At 41.3% G+C, this 22987-nt stretch overlaps 1 protein-coding gene across 2 annotated transcripts; it reads right to left on the reverse strand.

Moving 5' to 3' along the window:
* Nucleotides 1–22573, reverse strand: cars1 (cysteinyl-tRNA synthetase 1). 2 transcript variants are annotated; one of them, XM_083652660.1, is made up of 23 exons: nt 22519–22553; nt 20287–20511; nt 18062–18153; nt 17369–17457; nt 17082–17178; nt 16670–16768; nt 15541–15690; nt 14922–15062; nt 14143–14231; nt 13912–14033; nt 12955–13067; nt 12663–12791; nt 11773–11902; nt 10919–11022; nt 10290–10387; nt 9429–9618; nt 8093–8161; nt 7273–7354; nt 5973–6053; nt 5633–5700; nt 3670–3729; nt 3193–3276; nt 1–2031 (listed from the first exon to the last, which is right to left on the reverse strand). In XM_083652660.1, exons 1-23 carry the CDS (start codon nt 22538–22540, stop codon nt 1903–1905), a joined length of 2463 nt encoding a protein of 820 aa, XP_083508786.1. In that variant the 5' UTR covers nt 22541–22553; the 3' UTR covers nt 1–1902. The 2 variants fall into 2 exon arrangements, with proteins under 2 accessions (XP_083508786.1, XP_083508787.1); XM_083652661.1 differs by lacking the exon at nt 20287–20511 and having other exon boundaries at nt 22519–22573.
* Between the last annotated feature and the right edge of the window lie 414 nt (nt 22574–22987).

The raw sequence follows: 22987 nt of genomic DNA on the forward strand, positions 1-22987 counted from the left end.
ACAAACTGTATTTTATTTTAAATCTTTTCCCAGGTGAACACATATTTCTATGAAGATCTTACATGTACCATTACTGTCATTTGCAACCGTATGGAAAGAATAATCATTGATATCAAATGGAGGTCAATGGCTCCACAGATCCTCCTTCAATGATGATGCATCATCCCACCAAACACAAACACGACAATTCTACACAGACCTACAGTATAGGCTGTGGGAAACTGACCAGTGAGTTTCCATTACCTTGATAGACTGACGCCAGGCAAACACTAAACTTTCACCGCCTGGTACAATCGGCGATGCCCATGTCACAGTTCGGTGTGCACGGCAGTTCAGCCGGTTCGCTTGGCAGACTGAAAGCATTAAAAGATGTTCCCACAGTTTCCAAACTCACTTGGACATCAAATTCAATGATTTTTCCAATGACTTTAAAATCTATAGATTCTTCTCAAACACAGCGGGAGAACACATGGAATATAGCTGAAATTTACAATTTATATAAGCGGCAAAGTCTTATAACAGGAAAACAATGCCATATCTGTCTATCTGTTACCATTAAGGGGGGGGGGGGGGGGGGGGGGGGTCACTGTGATGACATGATCACACCAGCAGGGGGCTGCAAGTCCCCCAGCAGGTGAGGATGATTACAGCATACATATCTCTATTGATTACAGTGGTTGCTTGATATTAAATCATTTTCCCTGTAGGCTGTTATTTGGCTGCCTCATCCGAAACGATCACTGCAGCCGCGCCTTCGCATAAGCATGCCAAAGACAATACATTACAATATAAAAAAATACATGATGACACAACCCGAATGGACGGTTCAGCAGAAGCACCTGTTCAGGTGGTTTCACTCATGAGAGCCCACGCTAACCAACGGTTTGAGAAGCTACATTCCCCCCCCGGCCCCCCAAATCTCACCAGAAAAGAGCTGCCCAGGTTAAGGATTTCCTTTTATTCACATGGTCACCTTGAAACCACGAGAATATGGTTGGATTCAATGAATGACTTAAGACTGATGCAAATGTAATGACAAAAGTATTGAATATGCGAAAAGAAAATTCGTTCATTGCTGGTAAACATCATTGGAATGAAGTAGTACATCTTGTGGCAGCTCCTTTCAGGATTTGTGTTGACTAGTCCCAGGTTAAGTGTGAGGTCGTTACCATCCAGTTCTGGGTATGATACACTGGCAGTTTAGTCAGGAACAATTTGCAAAAAATTAGCCATGTGTATGGTGTATAGATTATGGCCTGCAATGCATCAGTGCATTACATATTTTAAATATGAAGCAGTACCATTGAGATTGACGTAAATGGTGTCTTTAATTTGTAGCAAATTCTAAAACTAACGGTTTCAGTTTACAGTATAATGAAATTGTGGAATAATGTAACCTGTTAATTGATTGGCAGTGCTAGTGTAAAACAGCTTCTTTATAATTGCCAGTGTAACAGGAGTTTCAGTCAGTAGATCACCGTCAGATCTTTAGATAGCATAGTGTTCTGCTGTGCTGTCCAGTCATTAAAATATCACTTCCTACATTTCCCTTGTTTGTGAACAGCAGAGAAGACAGAACATGGATGGGTTTTTTCCTTCAACTTGGTAAGGTTACAAAGTTGCCAGCAGCACTGATGGGACTCTCTCATTTTTGTTTCCACATTCTGAATAATGATGCATGTACGTTGTTTAAGTCTATCAGTGCCTTCTGTCTCATATCCACTCATAATGAGGAAATGCCATCCGCTATTTTTGTGTGTGTTGTTGTGTCTCCTGAGTTTTCTGACCAGGACAGATGTACAGGAGACAAACGATGCAGCCAGCATCTCCGGCCTTAATATTTATTCTGTAGGTATTCTGTAGAGTGGATGGCTTGGCCCGGACAGTTTGTGATACATAGACTCAGCTGCCATTTTGGTTCATCTGAAGGTACTCGTTGTGCAGTTTCTCTTGGGTCTCGTAGAGCTTGCGCAGCTTCTTGGCTTGTCCCTTGCTGATCTCCTTCCCTTCGACATCGTGAGTGGGGAAACCCTGTGGACAGCAACGAGAAGAAACATAACCGTGTTCAGTTCCACTGGGACATACTGAAGAGCATCTGATCTACATGATATGGAAATGTTACAAAATGTACACTTTCTGAATATCAATAAATCAATAACATCTGTAAATCTGTCTGAAGTGATGTGTCGTGCATGGACAATAGAGTACGGCAGGAATGAGTCTGCAAGACCTGGGGCCAGTTGCACAAAACACCTTGGGTTAAGATTTTCCTTAAAGTCCGAGTTAAGTCTTCTTTCAAATAAAATTGGTTGTACAAAACACCCTTAACTCTTCTCCGTAAGGTTTCCTTAAAAATGTCTAACCTTTTACGGAGAAGACTTAAGATTGGCCAAATATCTGATAATAAATATTCCCTGACTAATGGGGATTTTGGATGCTTAGGTCTGTGGTTAACAAAAGTTAAACAGCAAAGTTTTTGTTCCGCAAGATAATCTTCAAAAAAGAGGACCACTGTTATGACTTTTGAAGCATTTTCTGAGAAAAACAAAAATGCATTTACGGTTCAAAAGTAATATGGTAAATGGCCTGCATTTATATAGCGCTTTTATCCAAAGCGCTTTACAATCTACATTCACCCATTCATACACCGATGGCAGCAGGCTGCCACCCATCGGGAGCAAGGAGGGTTAAGTGTCTTGCCCAAGGACACAACGACAGCAGCTGGGAGGGAGCGGGGATCGAACCGCCAACCCTTGCGTCATTGGCCGACCCGCTCTACCTCCTGAGCTAAAGCCGCCCCATGAATAATAAAAGTGGTCCTAATTTGTGAACATTATCTTGCTGAACACAAACGTTTCCATGAAAAACAAAACATTTATTGGACTGTACCTAAATCTTATGTGGCAATTACATTCTGATTTGTGTTTTAGAAGTGAATGTGTATGATTTCCCCTGACTCACACGAATATGATCTTTTTTTTTACCCTGATTAATCAATGAGGCAATTTTTGCGTTTGTCTGATGAAAATCTAATTGCCCATTGGGATAAAGTTTATTGAACTGAATTGAATGCTAGAAAGATTTCTTTAGATTACAGTGAAAACTATATGTGGGATTTGCCAAATTAATCTAGGAGAAAAACTCTGTAGTGTTTCCAAACCAAATAAACGTGTGTGTGTGTGTGTGTGTTACCGTTTCATCAAATTTGGAATATTTGTCAGTTTCAGTGCGAAACATTTCACATGGGGGGACCTTCATCTTCGCAAGCTTCGCCATCTGAAACAGAAAAACAATGAGTGAACATGTTCACTTCATTATCAAATAAATACAACTAAACTTAGGAACAGCAGCATGGATTGTGCTGAGAAAGAACTCTACCAATCAACATCATCATTGGTAAGTAGCAAATAGGGCTAGATTTCTTTTTTTTTACTATCCCTTCAAGTCTCCTCAGTCTACTCATAATTAATATTTATCGGTGGATGTAGGCCTACAGAGTGTCTGGGATGTTCTGTCAAATCTTACATCATACTAAAACAGGACAGTCATACATTTGTATCATGTAGATTGGGAAAATCTTAAATGTGAATGTCTGAGTTGATATATCATGTTCCAAACTTCCTCATCTGCTTTCTTTGCTGACAGCGGAGGGGAAAGTCAGTGACTGACCTCTTGCTCTTGTTTCTTCCTGGCAGCCTCTTCCTTCTTCCTTTTCTTCTCCTCTTCCATCTGTGAAAGTGGACAACGACAGTGTGTAGAGACAACAACAGTGTGTAGAGACAACTTAAAGTCGAGCTGAACCCAAAAATGATTTTTCTTTTCTTTTAGTTCAAATACCTACTATGCAGTGCACCTATTTAATAATGTATGCCAAACAAATCACAAAAATCGAATTTCTTTTAGTTTTTCACATCAAAAGTTCATTTTTCAAGATTTCATTGATAACAGTAATGTACAGTTTGCTGACGTCACCTAGTACTATAGGTTGAGGCCACGTCTCGTCATAGACGCTGGTTTAGCTGGCTCAGCCTTGCTGGGGGCGGGGTCAGGGTGGGGTAAATTCCCCCGTTCTATCCATTCAGCAAAGTTAGAATTTAGCTGATAGCCCAGCACAGGCAGACACGATCGGGGATTTAACCACCGCAGTAAACGCACATCTGAGCAGACGTCTTGTGTTCTGCTCTAGAACCCCCAAACCTGTAGTTTAGAGCCGTAGCACCGTCTTTTGGTGAGTCAGCCCATGAGATATATGGGCGGTTTTACCCCACTCGCATGCCAGCCGTTTAACATTTTGTGGGCGTTCCCAGACATGCGGACTGTCTCTATCAAATTTCTACCCCATATCAACCAATCATATCACGACATGCAGCTGTCAATCAAATCTTCATTTCAGGATAATTTTCTCTTTCAAATGAAGTAGAAAATGGCACCTAGTGCCTGTCATCTGGCAGAATTCCTATCCCATAAACTAACTATTAACTTGGCCAATTGTTAGAAACATGAACAAAAAACAAATACTATAATCTCTAAGAATGCAAAGAAATGTAACTGGCTCGTTAGAAACGCGTATTCCAGGAATATTATTTACATTTATAACGATAATGGCGCGCGCCTCCGAGCCTGACAGCCTCCCTGGCTGTCAGGGGTCGTCTCTCGGAGATTCCAGGCGGGCGGGCAGCACCCATGCATCGGATTGTCCGCTCGCTCCGCACGAAGCCGGTGGCTGCCTGGTGCTCCGCGGATCCCACTGGCGTAGCACGACAACACGCTGAATCCCACCCGATTTGGGGGTGGAACACGCCAGGATTGGCCGATGCCAAAGCCAGTCGACAGAATTGTCAAATCAAATCATCGACACCGTATATGGTCCGCCTCTCAATTTGTTTTCAGTCTGAAACGGACTCAGATGCACGTGACGAACGGGTTCACCTCGACTTTAAAGATGGATATGATCACCTTCAGCCAGATGATAAAGGGAAGGCAGCAAAATAGAGTTTGGTTGAAATGCATCAGCTTCCATTTTCTATTCCAAATGCAACTAGAGGGCACTCGGTAGAGTGCATACCTCCGCCACGGCATGTTACCCCCATTGCCATGCCTCCTTTTGGCTAGTAGGCGTGGAAAGTTTTTTTATATATATATTTTTTTCCATATTTTTTATCCCCCATTAGTGCTAATTTTAATTTATTTATCCTGGCTGCTGCTCCACCCTCTGCCGATCTGGGGAGAGCCGAAGCTGGCTCCATGCTTCCTCCGTGACATGGGCAGTAGCCAGCCGCTTCTTTTCACCTGACAGGGGAAGCTTCACCGGTAGGACATAGCACGTGGGAGGATCACGCTATTCCAACAAGTTCCCCTCCCTCCGAACAGGCGCCCCTAACGACCAGAGGAGGCACCACTTCAGCGACCAGGATATTGCATGATTTGGTGAGGGGTTCCTATATGAAGGAAACCCCCAGGGGGCACGGAGAGAACATGCAAACTCTACACAGAAAGGCCCTTTTGATGCGGATGGGCACGCACTCCTTCAGCACTCACAGCGTCCCAGGTGGGACTATTTGATTTTTTTGTTTCCGTTGTGGTGCGCAGAGGCAAGTTAGAGGGACATTCTATTACCGCACACTTCACTTACCCTTTTCTTCTCATCTCTCTCCCTCAGCAGTGTCTCCTTATCCACCAGTTTCAACACTGTAGGAAGACCTACAACACAGACACTTTGTTTCAACTGATGGACTTATTATTATTATTTCTTTACATTTTCACAAATTCTTGAATGGACAGCGATACATACTTATTTCTACAAAATGAGTCATATTCGGCTAAACCTGTGCCAAATACTGAAGTGATATATGCATGAGTCCTAAGTATAACAAGGTGTTATGTATGGCACTTCATTTTCCATCAGGGTTGACATACAAGTCTTTGGGGAGACACGACTCTGAAGTGTTTGTAAAGTTCTCGGGCTCGGCTACCTTCATGATCCTCCAGACGGACTCCCAGGTCAGGTAACGTGTCGTCACGCACCACGTCGCACAGCTGCAGCAACTCCGTCACTGGACAGATACAAAAATATACTTGATTAAACCCTGGGAAGGAAAATATGGTTATATTTTATTTGTACGGGAAAATCATGACCCGTTTGTTGATTGAATGATCAATAAATCAGATCAAACAGTCAATCATTCGGTTTGTATTTTATAAACATTATGAAAGGCTGTTGAGGGCCAGTTCACATCCAAGTAGTCGTGTATAGTTTCCATTTTAAGAATGGTTAATTAAGATCATGAACATTTCCATTGTCTCTGATCAAATACATCCACTGAGCTTTTAGAAAGGTGCGGAATAAAATCGCTTTTCCTATAAATAAATACACAAGCGTGAATTCGCAATAGCTGCGACCGATCACACATGCAAATTTTCTAAATGCAGGATGGCAGGGGCAGACCACCCTATACTCTGACACCCCTTTCACCAATTGGCATGAACACAAACACACTTATAATAATAATAATAATGATTGGATTTATATAGCGCCTTTCCAAGTGCTCAAAGCGCTTCACAGAATCATTATTCGTTCACACCATTCGTACCGGTGGTTCGAAAGCGTGGCAGCCACACATCGGCGCTCAACGGCCCCTCCGACCACCATCATTCATGTCTACATTCATACCAATCATACGAGGCAAGGAGGGTTAAGTGTCTTGCCCAAGGACACAACGACAGCAGCTGGGAGGAAGCGGGGATCGAACCGCCAACCCTTGCGTCATTGGCCGACCCGCTCTACCTCCTGAGCTAAACACTTCACAGACTTGTCCTCCATGCCAAATTTCAGCCCTCTGCCCCTGCCATCCTGTGTTTCAAAATTTGCCCCCCACACCCCCTTTAGCCAATTAGCATGAACACAGGCACACAGAACCTCCACGCCAAATTTCAGGCGTCTGCCCATGCCATCCTGTATTTTGAAATCATTCTAAAAATGTTGACGGATCGAAAATTAATGTTTTGTTTATGTCTGTGCAGAATTTCTGGATGCTTGATGTTGATATTTAATTTTTTTAAAATTCTTGAATCTACAGGCCATAGGCCTAAAGAAGACTAAGTTCTGTTTCTGAGCAACAGCCATGCTGACATGAATGCATTGGAAGGGGAGACAGGGAGTGACATCTAGAATGTTATCAAAAGCAGATTAAGTTTAATCAGAGAATAGGGACGAATTGCTACATCATTAGTGTGTTTTGGGTATTCATAATTAAATGTAAGTTCAGTTCTTACCTTTTTGCTCTCTGGCGATTTTCCGGACACCCTCTCTGAAATCCGACAGCACTTTCAGGTATGGCATGACTGTGCTCTCCAGCTGGCAAACACAACCATGACAACATTTTAATAGTGGTAGCTTGAACTTCTGTAAAATTATGGCAGATAATACATTAAGCAGCCCCCAGCTTCTGTAAAATTCACCAAAACAGATTAATCGAATATTTTAGACTACCTTATATTTTGCGGAACCTGTTTCAACAACAGTCAAATAAAATAAAAATGCACGTGAAGATTGTGGCTATGGTTGGAATTACATTTTTTCTAGGTAAATATGTTTTGGTAGAACATTCTTTGACATCAAATTCTTCAGTATAGGAAGCTCACAGTAGGTTGGATGGGACAAATAGAACCAAATAAGAGCTGACAGTGTTTTCACTAATGTGACATAAATAATAGATACATAGGATGTTATGTTATAATAATTAGGAAGTTCTGTTTTGTTTGTGAGCTTACAATTTCTTCTTGCAAAGGCTAAGACACTACAGGACAAAACATACACATTTCCAATGACAATAAAGACAGCGAACTGGCCCAGGTATCTCTATTCACCTTATTCAGAAGTCTGGCTTGAGAGACTAACAGGAAGTGTGAATACAATCGGAAGTTCAGATTGTATTTACACTTCCTGTGACTCATAAACCTAGTCTGACACATAATGCGAGTCAAACTAGATGTGACCAGGTGAGTCAGACTAGTTTGAGCAGGTAAAAACAGCTGGCATTTTGAACAGGAAGTCATGATACAATTGGGTCAAGTAGGTAAGGTGAATACTTACATCCATGTCTTGACCTTTTCCTCCCACTGGAAAGCCGATGGGCTCGGATCCTTCAATGGCACCGAATGTCTAGAAGACAAGAAGAAGAGTCACACTTCAGTGGGCTTGATGCATACCATGTTCATTCCTAATATAAATCATATCTTTAACTCAGGAAATATTCCATCCACCCTCCTTGGCCAGATGAAGCTGTGTGTGTGTTCATACAAAATATAAACGCATATAAATGCACCACAAAACTCTTTTTCACTCTCAGTTACTCAACCCTCTCATCAATCGTTTTCCACAAAGCAGCACAAGTGGCATCTGATAAAAAATAAGACTAATGTTATTTGATGTTGCTAATGACCATGTATTAAAATAACAATATTGTGCTATTCCTTATTCCCATCATCCAATTACAGCTGGAGTATGTGATTCAAAAACATTCAAATATCAACAATATCTTTTTCTAAATTGTCGGAGCATACAAGAACTCCAGAAGGCACAAAGTGCAACATCCTTGAAATATTTGAACCCTGATTATAGGCAGATACTCTCAGCACAGATTCTTCAAGAACAACATTTGTAGATGGAAAGTAAGTGTTCTGCAACTCTGTGGCCCAATCGTAACATAAAATGCATCTTTTGTTATTCTGTTTCAGAATTGTATATCAAATTAAAACTCTTAAAAAAAAGCTTCACTGTCAGTTATTAGGCAGATCAATTATGTGATGAAAATGTACAATCTAACATTTCAACTGTTGTGTGCTTAGACCAGTGGTTCCCAACGTTTACCAACTCAGGGTCCACTTGAAAATCTCCGACCGGCAACCCCATAAAATAATATGGAGGCCAAATGCATCCTCAGAGCACTTTTTATTTTCCAAAGTCACTAACACAGCATCTGAAAGATGTTGCGGCATTTTCAGTGTTACAGTTTTCAAGGAACTGTCCATCAGCAAGGGTTTAAATTGGTTTAATTTTAAATGATTTGGGCCCACTTGCAATACCTCTGCAGACCACCAGAGGGCCGTGGCCAAAAAGGTTGGGTATCGCTGGCTTAGAGACTACCCTTTTGCTTTGTGTATTATGTTGTATTACATTTAAGGGGAAAACATATGAATCTAGGGAAAAAAAAAAAAAAAAAAAAAAAAAAAGTCAGTCTACATTTTTGGCAATGTGGTGCACAGAAACACCCAAACTAAACTACTGTGAACATTTTCATGAAACCTTCCCTGCAATACATTAAAACGAATCGAGCTACAGTATAATATAGCCTTGCAATTCTAATATAGAATTTATAGAATTGCCATTGGATGGTAAAAGTAAGCAGTCTTGTGAAAAAGGTTTTCACCTTCAGCATTTTAGTGAGGTAGACGGCGATGCTCTCCACCAGCAGGCGGTTGGGCTGCAGCTTGGCGCTCTTCCTGCTGGCGATGTAGCTGTTGCTGTGGCTGACCAGCGCTCTCATCTCCTCCATGGCGGCGCGCGTGTCCACGTTGTCACACAGAGCCTCGTGGACGGCAGACTTCCTCTCGTAGAAACTACACGGCAACAAGTTCTGGCATATAATGACTGCGGACATCCTGGTACTCTAACTCAGTGGTTCTCAAATGGGGGTCCGGGGATCCGTGGCACTTTGCCAGGGGGTCCGCGAAAAGTTTTCAGGAAAATAAAAATAAAACCTTTTTTGTGTGTGCAAAAGCTTCATAGTTCAACAAAAATATGTTATGCTTTAAATCTAAAATGATTCATGGATTACATTCTAATCTAACAAGCCAATCAATTTAAAAGTCAAGCACGTTACCGTGGAAACAAGCTTAGCCCAAAATCACAAATCAGAATGAGGGGGTCCCCAGTATGTTTTCTATTTTCTATCTTGTAAGGGGTCCTTGGCTGAAAAACATTTGAGAACCTCTGCTCTAACTGGATAGAATGTTTCTTATGTAGATGGTTAGGTTTTTCTGTTTATCAAACAAAAGTTAGAGGAGAACTTTTGTAGCAATATCATGTTTTTGAGACAATTTATGGCTTCACTCGGATCCTAAAGCCTCCCTTCAACATGGAGAAAACCCTTATGCATTAACATAAAACTCATGTAGACGTCCGGCTTTACCAAAATTGCTTTAAAAACGTGTTCATGAATTTGGTAGGTCGATTTCAGCTACCCAAGGCTTAAGTCATGCTCATGGCACACATGATTTTGCCCCCTCACCTGTTGTTAAGGTCCACCTCTGCTGTTTCCCACTTTTCAAAGCGACCAGTGAGATCCGTGGGAGAGCGCAGGATGTCTTTGACATTGAGGAAGAACTCCTGTGGGGAGAAGAAGTGACGGGAATGGGCATAAAACAGTCAATCAATAGAAGCAAAGTGAACGTCACTTCCTGCTTCAGCATTGTACCAGAGATCGTCTTCGGCAATTTATTTTCCCATAGACATTTAGTAAAAATGCTTATAAAAATAGTTTTACTTGGTTAAACCAAACGGTTCAGCTATATTTAGAATCGGGAGAGAGCATAGAACATTTAACTCGGACAAAAAAAAAAAAAAAAACTTGGAAAAAATATTTTTCTTCAAACCCGCATTTACTTTACGTTTTGGTCGGAGTGAAATGTTATGTGGTCTCTCCTGTTTCTAAATATATCTGAACCATTTGGTTTGAACAAGTAAAACAATTTTTATAAGCATTTTACGAAATGTCTATGGGAAAATAAATGGCGGATGAAAATCTCTGGTACAGTGCTGAAGCAGGAAGTGACGTTCCACTTTGGCTCTCTATACAACAGAAAAGGTTGCGGTTCCCACTCAGGATTAAGCACATGCCCATTTTCCAAAGTCACCTACACTCATGAACTTCTCGTACTGGACAGCGGACTCCATGGTGTTGGAAGAATAATCCAGAGTGTCTTTCCAGGAATGCATTAAGAATGCCAGACGGAGCTGGCGAGCTGCAGGAAAACACAGACAAACTGTTAACGTGATGTCCATGGCCTTCATGTGCCGCGACAGAGCAACAAGCTGCACACATCGCCTGGAGGGAAATGTTTCATCTCTCTATATATAGAGTACTGCGTTGTTCATCTGAATAACAGTAATCTGATCCATAGTGTTAGTAGAATGAGCATAACTGAGACAATATGCAAATATGCAATAATGTGAGCTATCAAAAGCCCAAATGTGTATTACCACCACACTATTGGCATCATGTCTATTTCATGGAAAAAAGACAATACTTAACTCTAAAATGGACTGAGTGCACTCTTGAGGTAAGGACCCACAGTATCTAACACTAACAGTGAAACATTTTCAGCTTACCGTAATTTGCATTTAATGATGATTATTTAGCATATAATTTCCCACTTCCATGTCCTAACTTTCAAGAATCTAACCATACAAAAAAAAAGTAAAAGAAAAAGAAAAAAGAAAGAAAATGCAAATTGGCGATTCAAATCTGAGTATCAGTCAGAATTCCCACGCATTTATGCAAATTAAAGTATTTCAAAAATTGGAAGTTCAACGCTGAGAATACATTCTGTTGACATATGGAATCACATGCATATTTGGAATAACTTGCGTGGTATTTTAGCGCATGTCGTCTGAGTCACCTGATTGAGCGGCAGTTCAGATGAATCACTTGTGCAAACAGTCAGGTATCTATCTACAACATCACAGACAACGTTGAGCAGAACAGTTGTCACCTGTGTTCTTTGCCAAGGCGTCCTTTATGGTGATAAAATTCTTCAGCGATTTCGACATCTTGCAGCCTGCGATCGTCAGGTGGCCCGTGTGCAGGAAGTAGCGAACCCAGTGATCATTCTCAAAGAAAGCCTGTGTGGAAAAACCAACCAACATTTGTCAAAAGCGGCATTTTTATTGTCTCTTTGACTGAAAACAGCTTAAATGCATTTAGGCGTAACTGGGACTTGGACTAAAATTTAGGGGAGTCTCATGTTTTCTGTGTAGTTTTTCTGCTGCGAGTACTGTAGAAGACTCATGGGGCATGGGTCCAGACTGCTTCTATGCCACCTGAGGTAGGTAGAGAGGCCACCACGGAACCTAGAGTGGGCCCAACTGGGAGAGGAACAACGTGAGGAAAGAGGGAGAGGCTGGCTCATACGGCCCGGGAGCCAGAAGATCTCTGACGTCTCACAGAGGGTGAGATGGTGTCTCACAGAGGTTGAGATGACAAGAGGTGAAGAGGGTGAGGGAGCTGATTGTGAGTCTCCTTCGTCATGCCTGAGTCGCCTCCTCTTCTACCTCACTACCATCCTTACTGCGTTAGCCCCTCCTCGTCACCTGATTCACAGATTTTTATCTAAATAAATAAATAATATATATACTCTTCATTTCTTTCTCTTGTGTGTGTTAACCACATTATGAATTGTTTATGCCTTGCTGCATTTACACTTCATAATCAGGACAAATTATACATTTTTCTACTTGGAAAGACGAGCAAGAGCAATTATTTGATTGATATTTATCATTTTAGTATGACGCCTATTATTTGACACTGCAGTAGCAACTATCCTTCCTGGGCTCCGCACAAAAAACACACAAACAAACCAAGTGAAATGTGTTCCCCTCTCACCTCAGACTGAGCCAACTCATTGTCGTGATGGGGGAACCGGAGATCGAACCCTCCTCCATGGATGTCCATGGATTCTCCCAAGATGGAGCCAGCCATGGCAGAACATTCAATGTGCCAACCGGGCCGTCCCTGTGAAAACACACACATTTAGCCCAAAGTTATGAGAGTACAGGTTTCTTTTTTTTTTTTTACTTTATTTATTTATGTGTGGGGGGGGGGGGGGGGGGGGGTTAATGAATTCAATCATTTGAATTCATAAAAAAAAAACAAGCGGTCAAAAATTCAGACTGACCTTCCCCCATGGAGAGTCCCATGACGGCTCTCCAGGCTTGGAGGCTTTCCACAAGGCAAAATCATTTTGGGACTTTTTCTCACTTAACCTGTCTGCAGAGATGCTCAGGTCCCCTGGTGGACAGACAAGGGATTAAGAAAGGGTTGACAGAAAGGTTAATGGCCATATTGATGGAAACAACCTACCAATTTTCAAGGTATACTGACTTGGTAAGACACCCAGTTAGTAATGTAAAAATAATGGTTCCAAAATGTCAACTGTGTTAAAAGTGCTGAGAACAGCACACTTTCTGCAATAATGTTTTTTTTTAACTGCACTTTCTAACTCTGCTATGAAAAGTGCAATACTATTATCATAAGAAATCCATCATCGATAATCAAGTTTGAGCAAACGTAACTTAAAAATGTACTGTTAGTCTTCCTAACACATTCAATTTTGTACAACAGCAGCTCTTTCCATCAGCATTTCACAATTCATGAACTTGCAGTAATCGGAATCCATTTTATTGCCCTGTCCAAACACTTTTACAACTAACTATATATTATGGAAAAAGTCAAACAGATCTGGTAGTAGTTATGCAGGAATCCCAAGTTAAATTCAATACATTTTAAGACCTTTTTTAAGACCTCAACGCCACTTTCATTACATCAGCAATAGAGGTGTAAATTACAAGTTTCATCACAATACAATATTATATAGATTCTTTGGACAATGATATGGTATTTACTGATATCACAAAGTCTGCCACGATACGATTTTGATTCAATTCAGGGGTCTACGATTGATATGGGACGATATGCTCATTTAACACCATCAGAACAATAGCTACAAAAGTTAATACCTCTCAAATGGCGATTAAGACTTTTTAAGGGTCTTAATTTTCCCTAAATTAATTGATCAACTTTTAATACTTTTCAAGACCCCGCAGATACCCTGCTGTAACATGTAAATACGTACCCTCTCCCTCTTGTAAAGCCTTCTGGTCACCAACTGCTTCAGGCACCAGTTTGCCGTAGGAATGCTGCTGACTGCCATCAAATTTCGAAGTGTCAAAGTAAACAGAACCGTTTGATTCATACCTGCAGGAATGAGAAAATAACATAAATCAAATGATCCTGTTGTAATTACAATTTGGAAAGACAATTAGGACGTCATCTTTTTGGGAGATACTGGCTGCTTCTTCCTCACCCGTAGCCATTTGAGACGATCTTCTCCACAAAAACCACAATCTCCGGCACATACTCGCTGACCCGGGTGAGGACATCTGGAGGCAGGACCTGATAAGGGCCATAGAGATGCACAGCAATAGCAGCAAACCAATAGACACTTCAAGTAAAGTGAAGTAGATTCAAAAACATGATTTAAAACACATTTTTACATATTACACTAATCCACTTTCAATTGGCTATAGCATTTTTATGACAGTTCTTATATTCCTTCCGTGTAAATTATGAATTTCCTTAAACAGATTTATTGGTTGATGCATTCTATGACTTTGACACTGACATTTATGCATCAACTAAATGCGGTCAGGTATAATAGTCGGTTAAGTACAACTGTTTATGAAAAAAAAATGGCATGTTTTTTTGTGGGGGTTCCGATCTGGCGGAAACCCCAGGGGAGCACGGGGAGAACAAGCAGACTCCGCACAGAAAGGCCCTTTTGACGAGGATACACCCTCAGCATCCCAGGTGGGAATCGAACCCAGGGCTTTCTTGCTGTGAGGCGACAGTACCACTGTGCCCCCAAACTGTTTATAACAATTAATGTTATGTTCTGAATCAAATGCATCACAAAATATATGCATGAGATCCTTGTAATCATGCCAGAGAAATAAAAAAAACACACGCGGAGATTCAAATGTGGTTAGAAGAATGATATTTTGAAAATCGACTGTAATAAATGTTATCAAGAATATACATCAGTATTAGAAAACACTTTGCTTTACTTCCACCACTGGCACCTACATTCAGGGCGTCCATGTCTTTGTGGTAATCCCCCTCCCAATATGTAGGGAGAATGGAAAAGATGGAGTTTTCTGTGACTTGACTCCCAAACTGGTGGTCCAACCATTCAGCCAGCATGTCTTTGGCCTGCTCCAACAGCACCTGAAGAAGAAAAGAGTTGAACGAGTTTTTACTGAAGAAGAAATGCAAGTGTAAAATGCATCACTTCCTGTAATAATTTAATACAATTATTATTTTGTATTTTTTAATACAATGGCGTTGTATTGCTGCTGGGACATGGCTTCATCGGGCACTGGCTACATGGACGAGACTTGTTTTACACAAACAAAATCATCGCTTATTTTTTTCCTTTTCGTAGGATTTGTTTGTTGTTGCAATGCATTTAAAAAAAGTATTTTCCTTTAAAAAGTCAAAATCTAAGAACTAAATGAAAATAAATAATAAAATAAATAATAAATAATAAATAATAAAATAAACAATAAAATAATATAATATATAAAAAAAAAAAAAAAAAAACACTGGTCTCATCCTTTAAAAAGTCAAAATCTAAGAACTACAAAGAAGTGACAAAGAGTGAAACACCATTTAAATGTTGTTTCACGTAAATGATGAGTGTCACCTGGGCGTGAGACTGGACGACCTCGCCTGTTGCCTTGCGGTCCACGTCGGCCTGCAGCGGCTGCAGTGCGGCCGACACCGCCGCATCCAGCTTCTCCAGCATCTGCTTCTTATCCGGGTCTGTGGTCAGCGCCAGCACAGCCCGGAACGGCTGCAAACAGTCACACACAAACACAAAACACACACACACACACACACACACACTCACGCACACACACACACACACACACACACACACACACACACACACACACACACACACACACACACACACACACAGATCCTTCAGCTAATGTGTTGTTTTAAGACACATTGGAAGGGATTTGATCGTCTTGATCTTTGACAAAATAAGAGTTACATCAATAAAGATGTTATGTAATAAAGTTAGTTATACTATCTGTTAATATTAATTTAGCCACATGGCCGTGAGGTTTCATGGCGCCATACACCAGATGGGCAACACGTCATTTTGTAGGCGGCTGCTGGCTGCACATGTTCCCGCCCCCTTTTTTGGGGGAAACACAAGCTTCTCCCCGCTGACCTCAATGTAAAATAGCACTACCCAAAAAAATGATAGAAAAATAACAGAATCAATCTAGTTTATTAATGACCGCAAAACACCATGACATGACAATATATTACAACTCGGTTATAACACAATGCATCGGAAATATTACTTTGACCCATCTAAATAAATCATGTGACTCATGACTCGTCTCTGACCTGGTTCCGGTGTCCGCCTGTTGCTAATTTAGTCTTCCTACATTAAATGCTGTTGTAGTGGAGCCCAGCGTCGTTGTAGGCTACTTGGCTCGGGGCGGTAATGTAAATATGTGACATGAGTCACATGATTTTAGATGGGTCAAAGTCATATTTCCGGTGTATCTTGCCAATTCTATGGCCAGACGAGTTGTAATATATTGTCATGTCATGGTGTTTTGGGGTCATTAATAAACGAGATTGATTCTGTTATTTTTCTATACTTTTTTGCGGTAGTGCTATTTTACATTGAAGTCAACGGGGAGAGGCTTGTGTTTTTCCCATAAAAGGGGGCGGGGCCTAATTGCCGATCTGATGTATGGCAGTTTATTGTTAACCGTATCAAAGGCTTTGTGAGAATTTGGTCTCACCCCTCTGGCAGTCAGGACATCTTGCAGAATCTGGGCAGCTTCTGGCTGCTTCTCCTTGTACTGGTCCAGAAGATAGTTCTGCCTCGCCCTCTTGATGATCTGCAAGAAAGAAAATACAACGTAAAGCCTACACACACATGAAAGAAATAGTGGATATTATTATAATTATTACATTGGTGTTCATCCTCCAAATGGAGCTACTCGGATTAAGCAGTATAAATGTTATTATTATTATTACTACAGATATTTTTCTGCCGATATTTATTTTTCCTCCATGATGTATGTGATTAAGGGAATTAGCTTGGAGGTAAGAATTTCATTGTATTGTGAATACTTGTATTTCTGTGTGGATCCAATTCCAATAACAAATTGAAAACACTCAAGCAGTGAAGCGTATGTGGATAATACTTACTTTATCATCTATATCTGTGATATTCATGCAGTAGAGGACATCGTATTTGAAGTAGTCTCTCAATATCCTTCGAAGTATATCAAAAGATATATAGGATCTGGAGAGAGAGAAAGATTATAAAATAAAAACAATGTGGGAATAGAGGTAAGAGAAGAATTTAGTTCTATAAAAAAAGTAGTTGTGAACCTTTGTGAAATTCACATGCATTTTGTAATGGAAAAAGTGGGCAAAGTCAGCCATTATGCGAGTGTCATTTCGTTTTCCTTTGGTTATCATGATGCGTTTACCTGGCGTGTCCCATGTGCGACGCATCGTACACAGTCGGTCCGCAGCAGTACCACGACACTTTATTCCCACTCTGGGGAACAAACAGCTCCTGAAACATTACGACAGCCAGTGTAAATGATCTGATCAGAGAGTGTGTTCGTAGATTCTTGTGTCTGGAGATGCATCTTCACATGTTGTCTTGGAGAGATCGAACATGGCGAGAACAGTTTGAAATGGACTTTCCAGCTCCTGAAGACTTCCAACAGATTCTGTACTACAAACTATAGTAGCGTTTGTTTGTGGCAGCCAATTTGGATGTGATGCATTGTTTATTTTAATGATATTTTTATTTAAATGTTTAAGCACTATAAATTGCCTGTGCCCTTCTTATGCACTTTTAATGCTTTTCATAATGAATTCGGCTAATTCAATTATTTTACGCTTTCTCATCTTATGCTTATCTTTTTGCTTGTTTCGCTTCAATGTATGAAAATGTGCTATAATAAATAAACCTGCTAGTTGCTTGCTGTCCCTGTGTGTCTGAATTCATGGCGCAATGTCTGCTAGCACACAGTCCATCTCAAACTTAGATGCTCCTCTTTGCTCACGTCCTTGAGAAACTCGTTCTCCCCAAGACCAATTGGGAAGATGGTTGGAAATGGACACAACTGTCGACTTGGCGTTCTTGGATTTGATGTTCACCTGTAGCCTACCTTGCTTCTTGTCAGGCTGTTGTACAGTCGTAGCTGGGGGACATTTGTTCCTTCTGGCGGAGACCACGGAGGCTGAACCCTCTTTCCTTTCGCTGAAAAAGACACAAAACACGATTGGAAAGGGGCAAGACCTTCTTTAAAATGGACAAGTGTGGTTGATGTCCTTCTATTTCTCATATACTATGCACGAAGAGAGTCACATTTAAAATGTGTTAAACTAAAACAAGAACAGATCAAAAGTGAGAGCGCGCACGTCCACTCAAAAGAGCAGGTGCTGGACAAAAGAAACACAAATTAATCCAAAGTACGGTCCGCACACTGCTGGTAATTAAAGATGTCTCCCAGTAGATTTATTTTGAAATATTTATTTATTTATATTGATATTTCAAATAAATCTACTGGGAGACATCTTTACCAGCAGTGTGCGGACCATACCTTTTATTCATGAAACTGAAACAACACCAAGCATATTAGCCATCTGCAGTTGGAGGAGCAAGATTCAAGAATCAACATTTTCACTTCACATTTTGTCACTCCGTAGTACAAGTACGCACGTGTGAAATTCTTACGCTGTAGGCTCCGTTACAGACGAGGTGCCGTTTTAAATGGGTGCAAAATCACAGCAAACACAATCACAGCAGAAACAATAGGGCAATAATAATTAACTACGGTAGTAAGGCAGTTGTGGCAACACTAAAATACGAAGGGTAATAAATAGGTAGTAAGGGTATTAAATATTAAATAGAATGAGATGGAATGTATATTAAAAACAAAGTGTCCAGGTGTGCAGGGAGGTGTGCAAATGTCAATAATCCGGGTTTATTTATTATTATAATAATATTATTATAACTGACATAATGTGGGTGAAACACTGTTGAAGGAAGGCAGTAAGGTTTCGGAATCATTGCCCTATATTGCATTAGTCAATGTCATATAATAATATATTAACTTAATTAATATAGTATTAATGACACAGCAAATTCAAATCCCCGGCTGTGTCAGTCAAAACATAGGCTAACTGCTCAAATGTACTGTTCAAACCTATTAGGGCTGTAAAACGGAAAAATCTCAAATACAAATCTGTTCACCAAGTGGAAGCAGAAGTGGCGTACAAGAGAAATATGTCGCCCCTAAGTTATATTCAGAGCTTGCTTTGCAATCCAAAATACCTAACAGACCAAGGCAGACTAAGCCCAAATGAAGATATCACATATAGTAATTGGACAGGTCGTAGACCTATGATTTGTAAATTTGACCTGTGTTGTGAGATGTACTTTTATGCATGGGCATGCTTTTGAATGGGGATGAATGTGTGTTGACTGTATTGTAAATGTATAGTCATATTTCTTATCGCATTGCATTTGTTTCATATGTTTTGTTGTGTTTCATGCTTTTAAGACATGTCTATGGTGGAACCAAAGACACATTTCCACTTGTGGATAATAAAGTTTTCGTATCGTATCATAATTTTTAATTTGCATCATGAGTCCGAAAACAGAGGATGTAAATCCTGGAGGAAATCTTGAGTCAAATGGCAGAAAAATAGGCTTCCTCTTGCTCTCAGAAGATGATGGAGCTAACTGTATTATACTAATTCTACTATACGGCCACATCCTGAAGCCAGAACACAATCAGTTGAACGTTAGCGGCAAAGTCAGACTCAGCATGCCCAAACAAACACCCAGCTAAGACTGCAGCGAATACACAGTATGTTTCTGAACACGTGCAGTGCAACCAACCCTGCTAGTAGAGCTGAGGTCTTATTTGCTGTAGGTGGTGACACACATCCCTGCTGCTGCGTTGTCACATCCAGATGCACCAAGTGCCCGGCCGAGCCATTTTGACATCGGGGAGTATCTTTTGGTTCGGTGTCTCTTCTTTGAAGCCGAATGATCAAAAGCAACACGGAGTGGGATTTGTCCCAGCTGTCGGCCATTTTGTTTAGATAATGATAAAGCAACTCTACTTTGCCCTCAGCAAAACTCAACAAAAACAACAGATAAACATAAGACCTTGCAGGCACCACATCCAAGGAGCTCTGGGTTCATGCACGTCATTCAATGTTTGGAGAAAAGCAGGTTAAAGCTGCGTTTAGCATTAATAGCCAATGAGAAGAACATTGCCATTTTAGCCAAACCCTGGGCCACACTGCCCTGAGGACCAACAGCCTAGATATCTGAGAGCCTGTTCAGGCCTTTCCTCAGGTCCTTGAACCGTCTACTCACTGCTGTCTGGGCTGAGGTCCTGCTGCAGGGCTGCTATGTGTCTGTACCAGCGCAGAGCGTGGACATGTTGCGGAGGAGGAGGCCGGCGGAGGAGCCCGAAGGCTTTCTGGTCGGCCTGGGAAGGACTGAACCCAGCCAGGTAGCTGCGGGAGGACAGGTACTCATTCAGGGCCCCTGCCAAGGCAGCCTCCTCATTTATGTGTAGCAAGAAGCCATACTCAAAGGCTGCAGAAACAAGAGGGCAAATAAGTCGCAAATAATTACAGGCTAGGCTGCAAACAGCCTGAGAAAAATACTAACAGCAGCACTATCATTTTAATTTGGAAACTATAGGATACCTAGAGGATAACTATAGGATAACTATAGGATAACCAGTCAAGAGATCAGGTGGCTCAAAGCCAAGGCCTATAGCAGTACTGTAATGTCAAAGACCTTTGTGTCAGCACACGTCTAACTGAAGTTAAGTTTTGGCGGCAAAAACCACTATGCTTGAAGGTTAGATCGTTTTGATTGGACCCAAACTCTCTATCGGGGGTGGGGCAATTATTCTTCCTGGGGGAGCCACATGAGAAACCCAGATTGTTGCTGGGGGCCAAATCCAGGCCGAGTCTAAATCCAAAGCCTACGCCGGGCAAGATCCAGACACGATCCAGACACGGACGAGAAAATAGCTGCCGGCCAGTAGTACTCCATTGTATACGGAATCGGATCAGCTGAAACATTCGTCGGACAAGATAAATGGAGAGCGATCCCGCAAACGACCACGTTTTGTGAGCGATTGGTGGGGAGGGATAGCTGTGGACGTGGACAAAGTACATACGGTGATCCACTGGTAAAAACAATTATGGTTAACCATCTATGCAGTTAATTTATATAGCGTTAGTGTGTTGTGTGCAACTCACACACAAGTTCCACCCCTCAAAACTACTTCCCAAAGGCACTGCCGCTACGAGTGTGATTGGTTAAACACAACAGAGAATTATTTTTCCGCAATTCCAGAATGCAGACGAGCGCTGCCAGACTCCTCTCTCGGAAGGGACGGGAGGCTGGCAAGCGAGACTACTATTATGATAAACACTACATGGGGAATAGTGAGTGAGTGAATGAGTGAACCATTCCGAACACAGCTCTGGAGTTCCAATCTTACAGAGTCACAGTCTGTATCTTTAACATTATCAGATGCAGTGTGATGATGATCCTTCTGTCCCCCCCCCTGCACTCAGTGTCATGTTTTAACTTTAGACAAGAGTATTTGGAACGGTATTTTGTATTCTTTCAGCAGTTAGCAAAAGGACAAAAGAGTAGTCTGATGGTGGATATGAGAAAATATGACGTTTACAAAAATGGTGAAGTTTAACATTGTCCCTGACGTGACCAATGATGAGTCTGCCCCTGTGTCATTGTTGGACTAACACAGGCACACAAAACAGGGGAGTCCGACGGGAGAATGAAAGAGAGAAAAAAATTGAAAGAAAGTAACAGTAATCTCTGCCTCCAAAATTAATATGAAATGCAAACATAGATAAACAGACAAATAAATCTAAATCAAGTAAATAGCCTAAATGCCAATCCATCTCAATCAACTCGTTCTCTAATGTCATTCTCTAGTATGTTTGAATCAACTGTGAGCCTCCATACAGTGGAAATTCTCCCTCAATGTGGCCAGGACAGTGTCAACACATTCCTCCGAACTGTCAGGGACAAGCCATCATCTGTCAAAACAAACTGGGCAAAGATAGGCGCTGTCAACGTAGCACTCCGTTACCGTTCTCTCCCCTTCAGGAACGTCAAGCCAAACTCCATACAAAGCTGTTCGATTAACAGGTGAACAATTACTATTTAGAAAATCTGAAATATTATTGAGATAAAATGCTGTTTGGTGGAATAGGTGTGCCGAATTGTAGACTGGCACCTACAAATTCAAACGAGATCTTGAGTCTGATGTGTGCCTCTGCGGATACCTAAAGACGGTTAATATTCATGTTAATTTGACAGATATTTGAAATGGGTTTGGCGACGGGGTTATCTAGGCACCAGGATAGACTTGGGAAGCTAACGTCAGGTGGCTCATCTGGAAGATTACTATACTGGCTCTCAGCATTAGCTGGCTAATAGCTAATAATAGCTAATGGATGTGAGCGTCCGTCAAAGCAGATCACATATTACAACCTTCAACCTGATTTTCACGCAACGAGCAAAAGGGTGACAAAATCACGAGATTAATTACTGTACCTTGCTCTCCCGAGTTCGACATTGCAACAGTGTCGTTGAGTGTTAGATGGTTGGATGCTGATGCAACAATAACGTGTGCGGAAAAAGAGGCGTGTACAACTGGGTAGGAACACGAACACCCGCCCCCCAGTTGTGTTTCCGGTGGTCTTCCGCTTTGTCCCCCATAGAAAGATGGTTTTATATTGTGTTAGTTCATTTTATTTTTGTAGCTACATAGCTAACGCGCATTACATTTATTTGCGTTACTATGACGCCCTGTTTTCAGAGCAGAATTGTTTTGATTTTCTTGCCGTTCCCGGCGTCATCCGCCGGATGACGTTGGGTGTTTCTGCCGGTGTCGGTAGTCTCTTAGAACAGACGAGTTGGCTTCCGCAATTTTCAAATGCTCTCGCCATACCGTCTGTACGTTAGACCCCCAGAACATGCACAAGGAAGTAGTGAAAAAAACCTTCACACCGGAAGGAAGTTC

This window comes from Poromitra crassiceps (assembly GCF_964638095.1).
Source record: "Poromitra crassiceps genome assembly, chromosome: 16".
NCBI lineage: Eukaryota > Metazoa > Chordata > Actinopteri > Beryciformes > Melamphaidae > Poromitra > Poromitra crassiceps.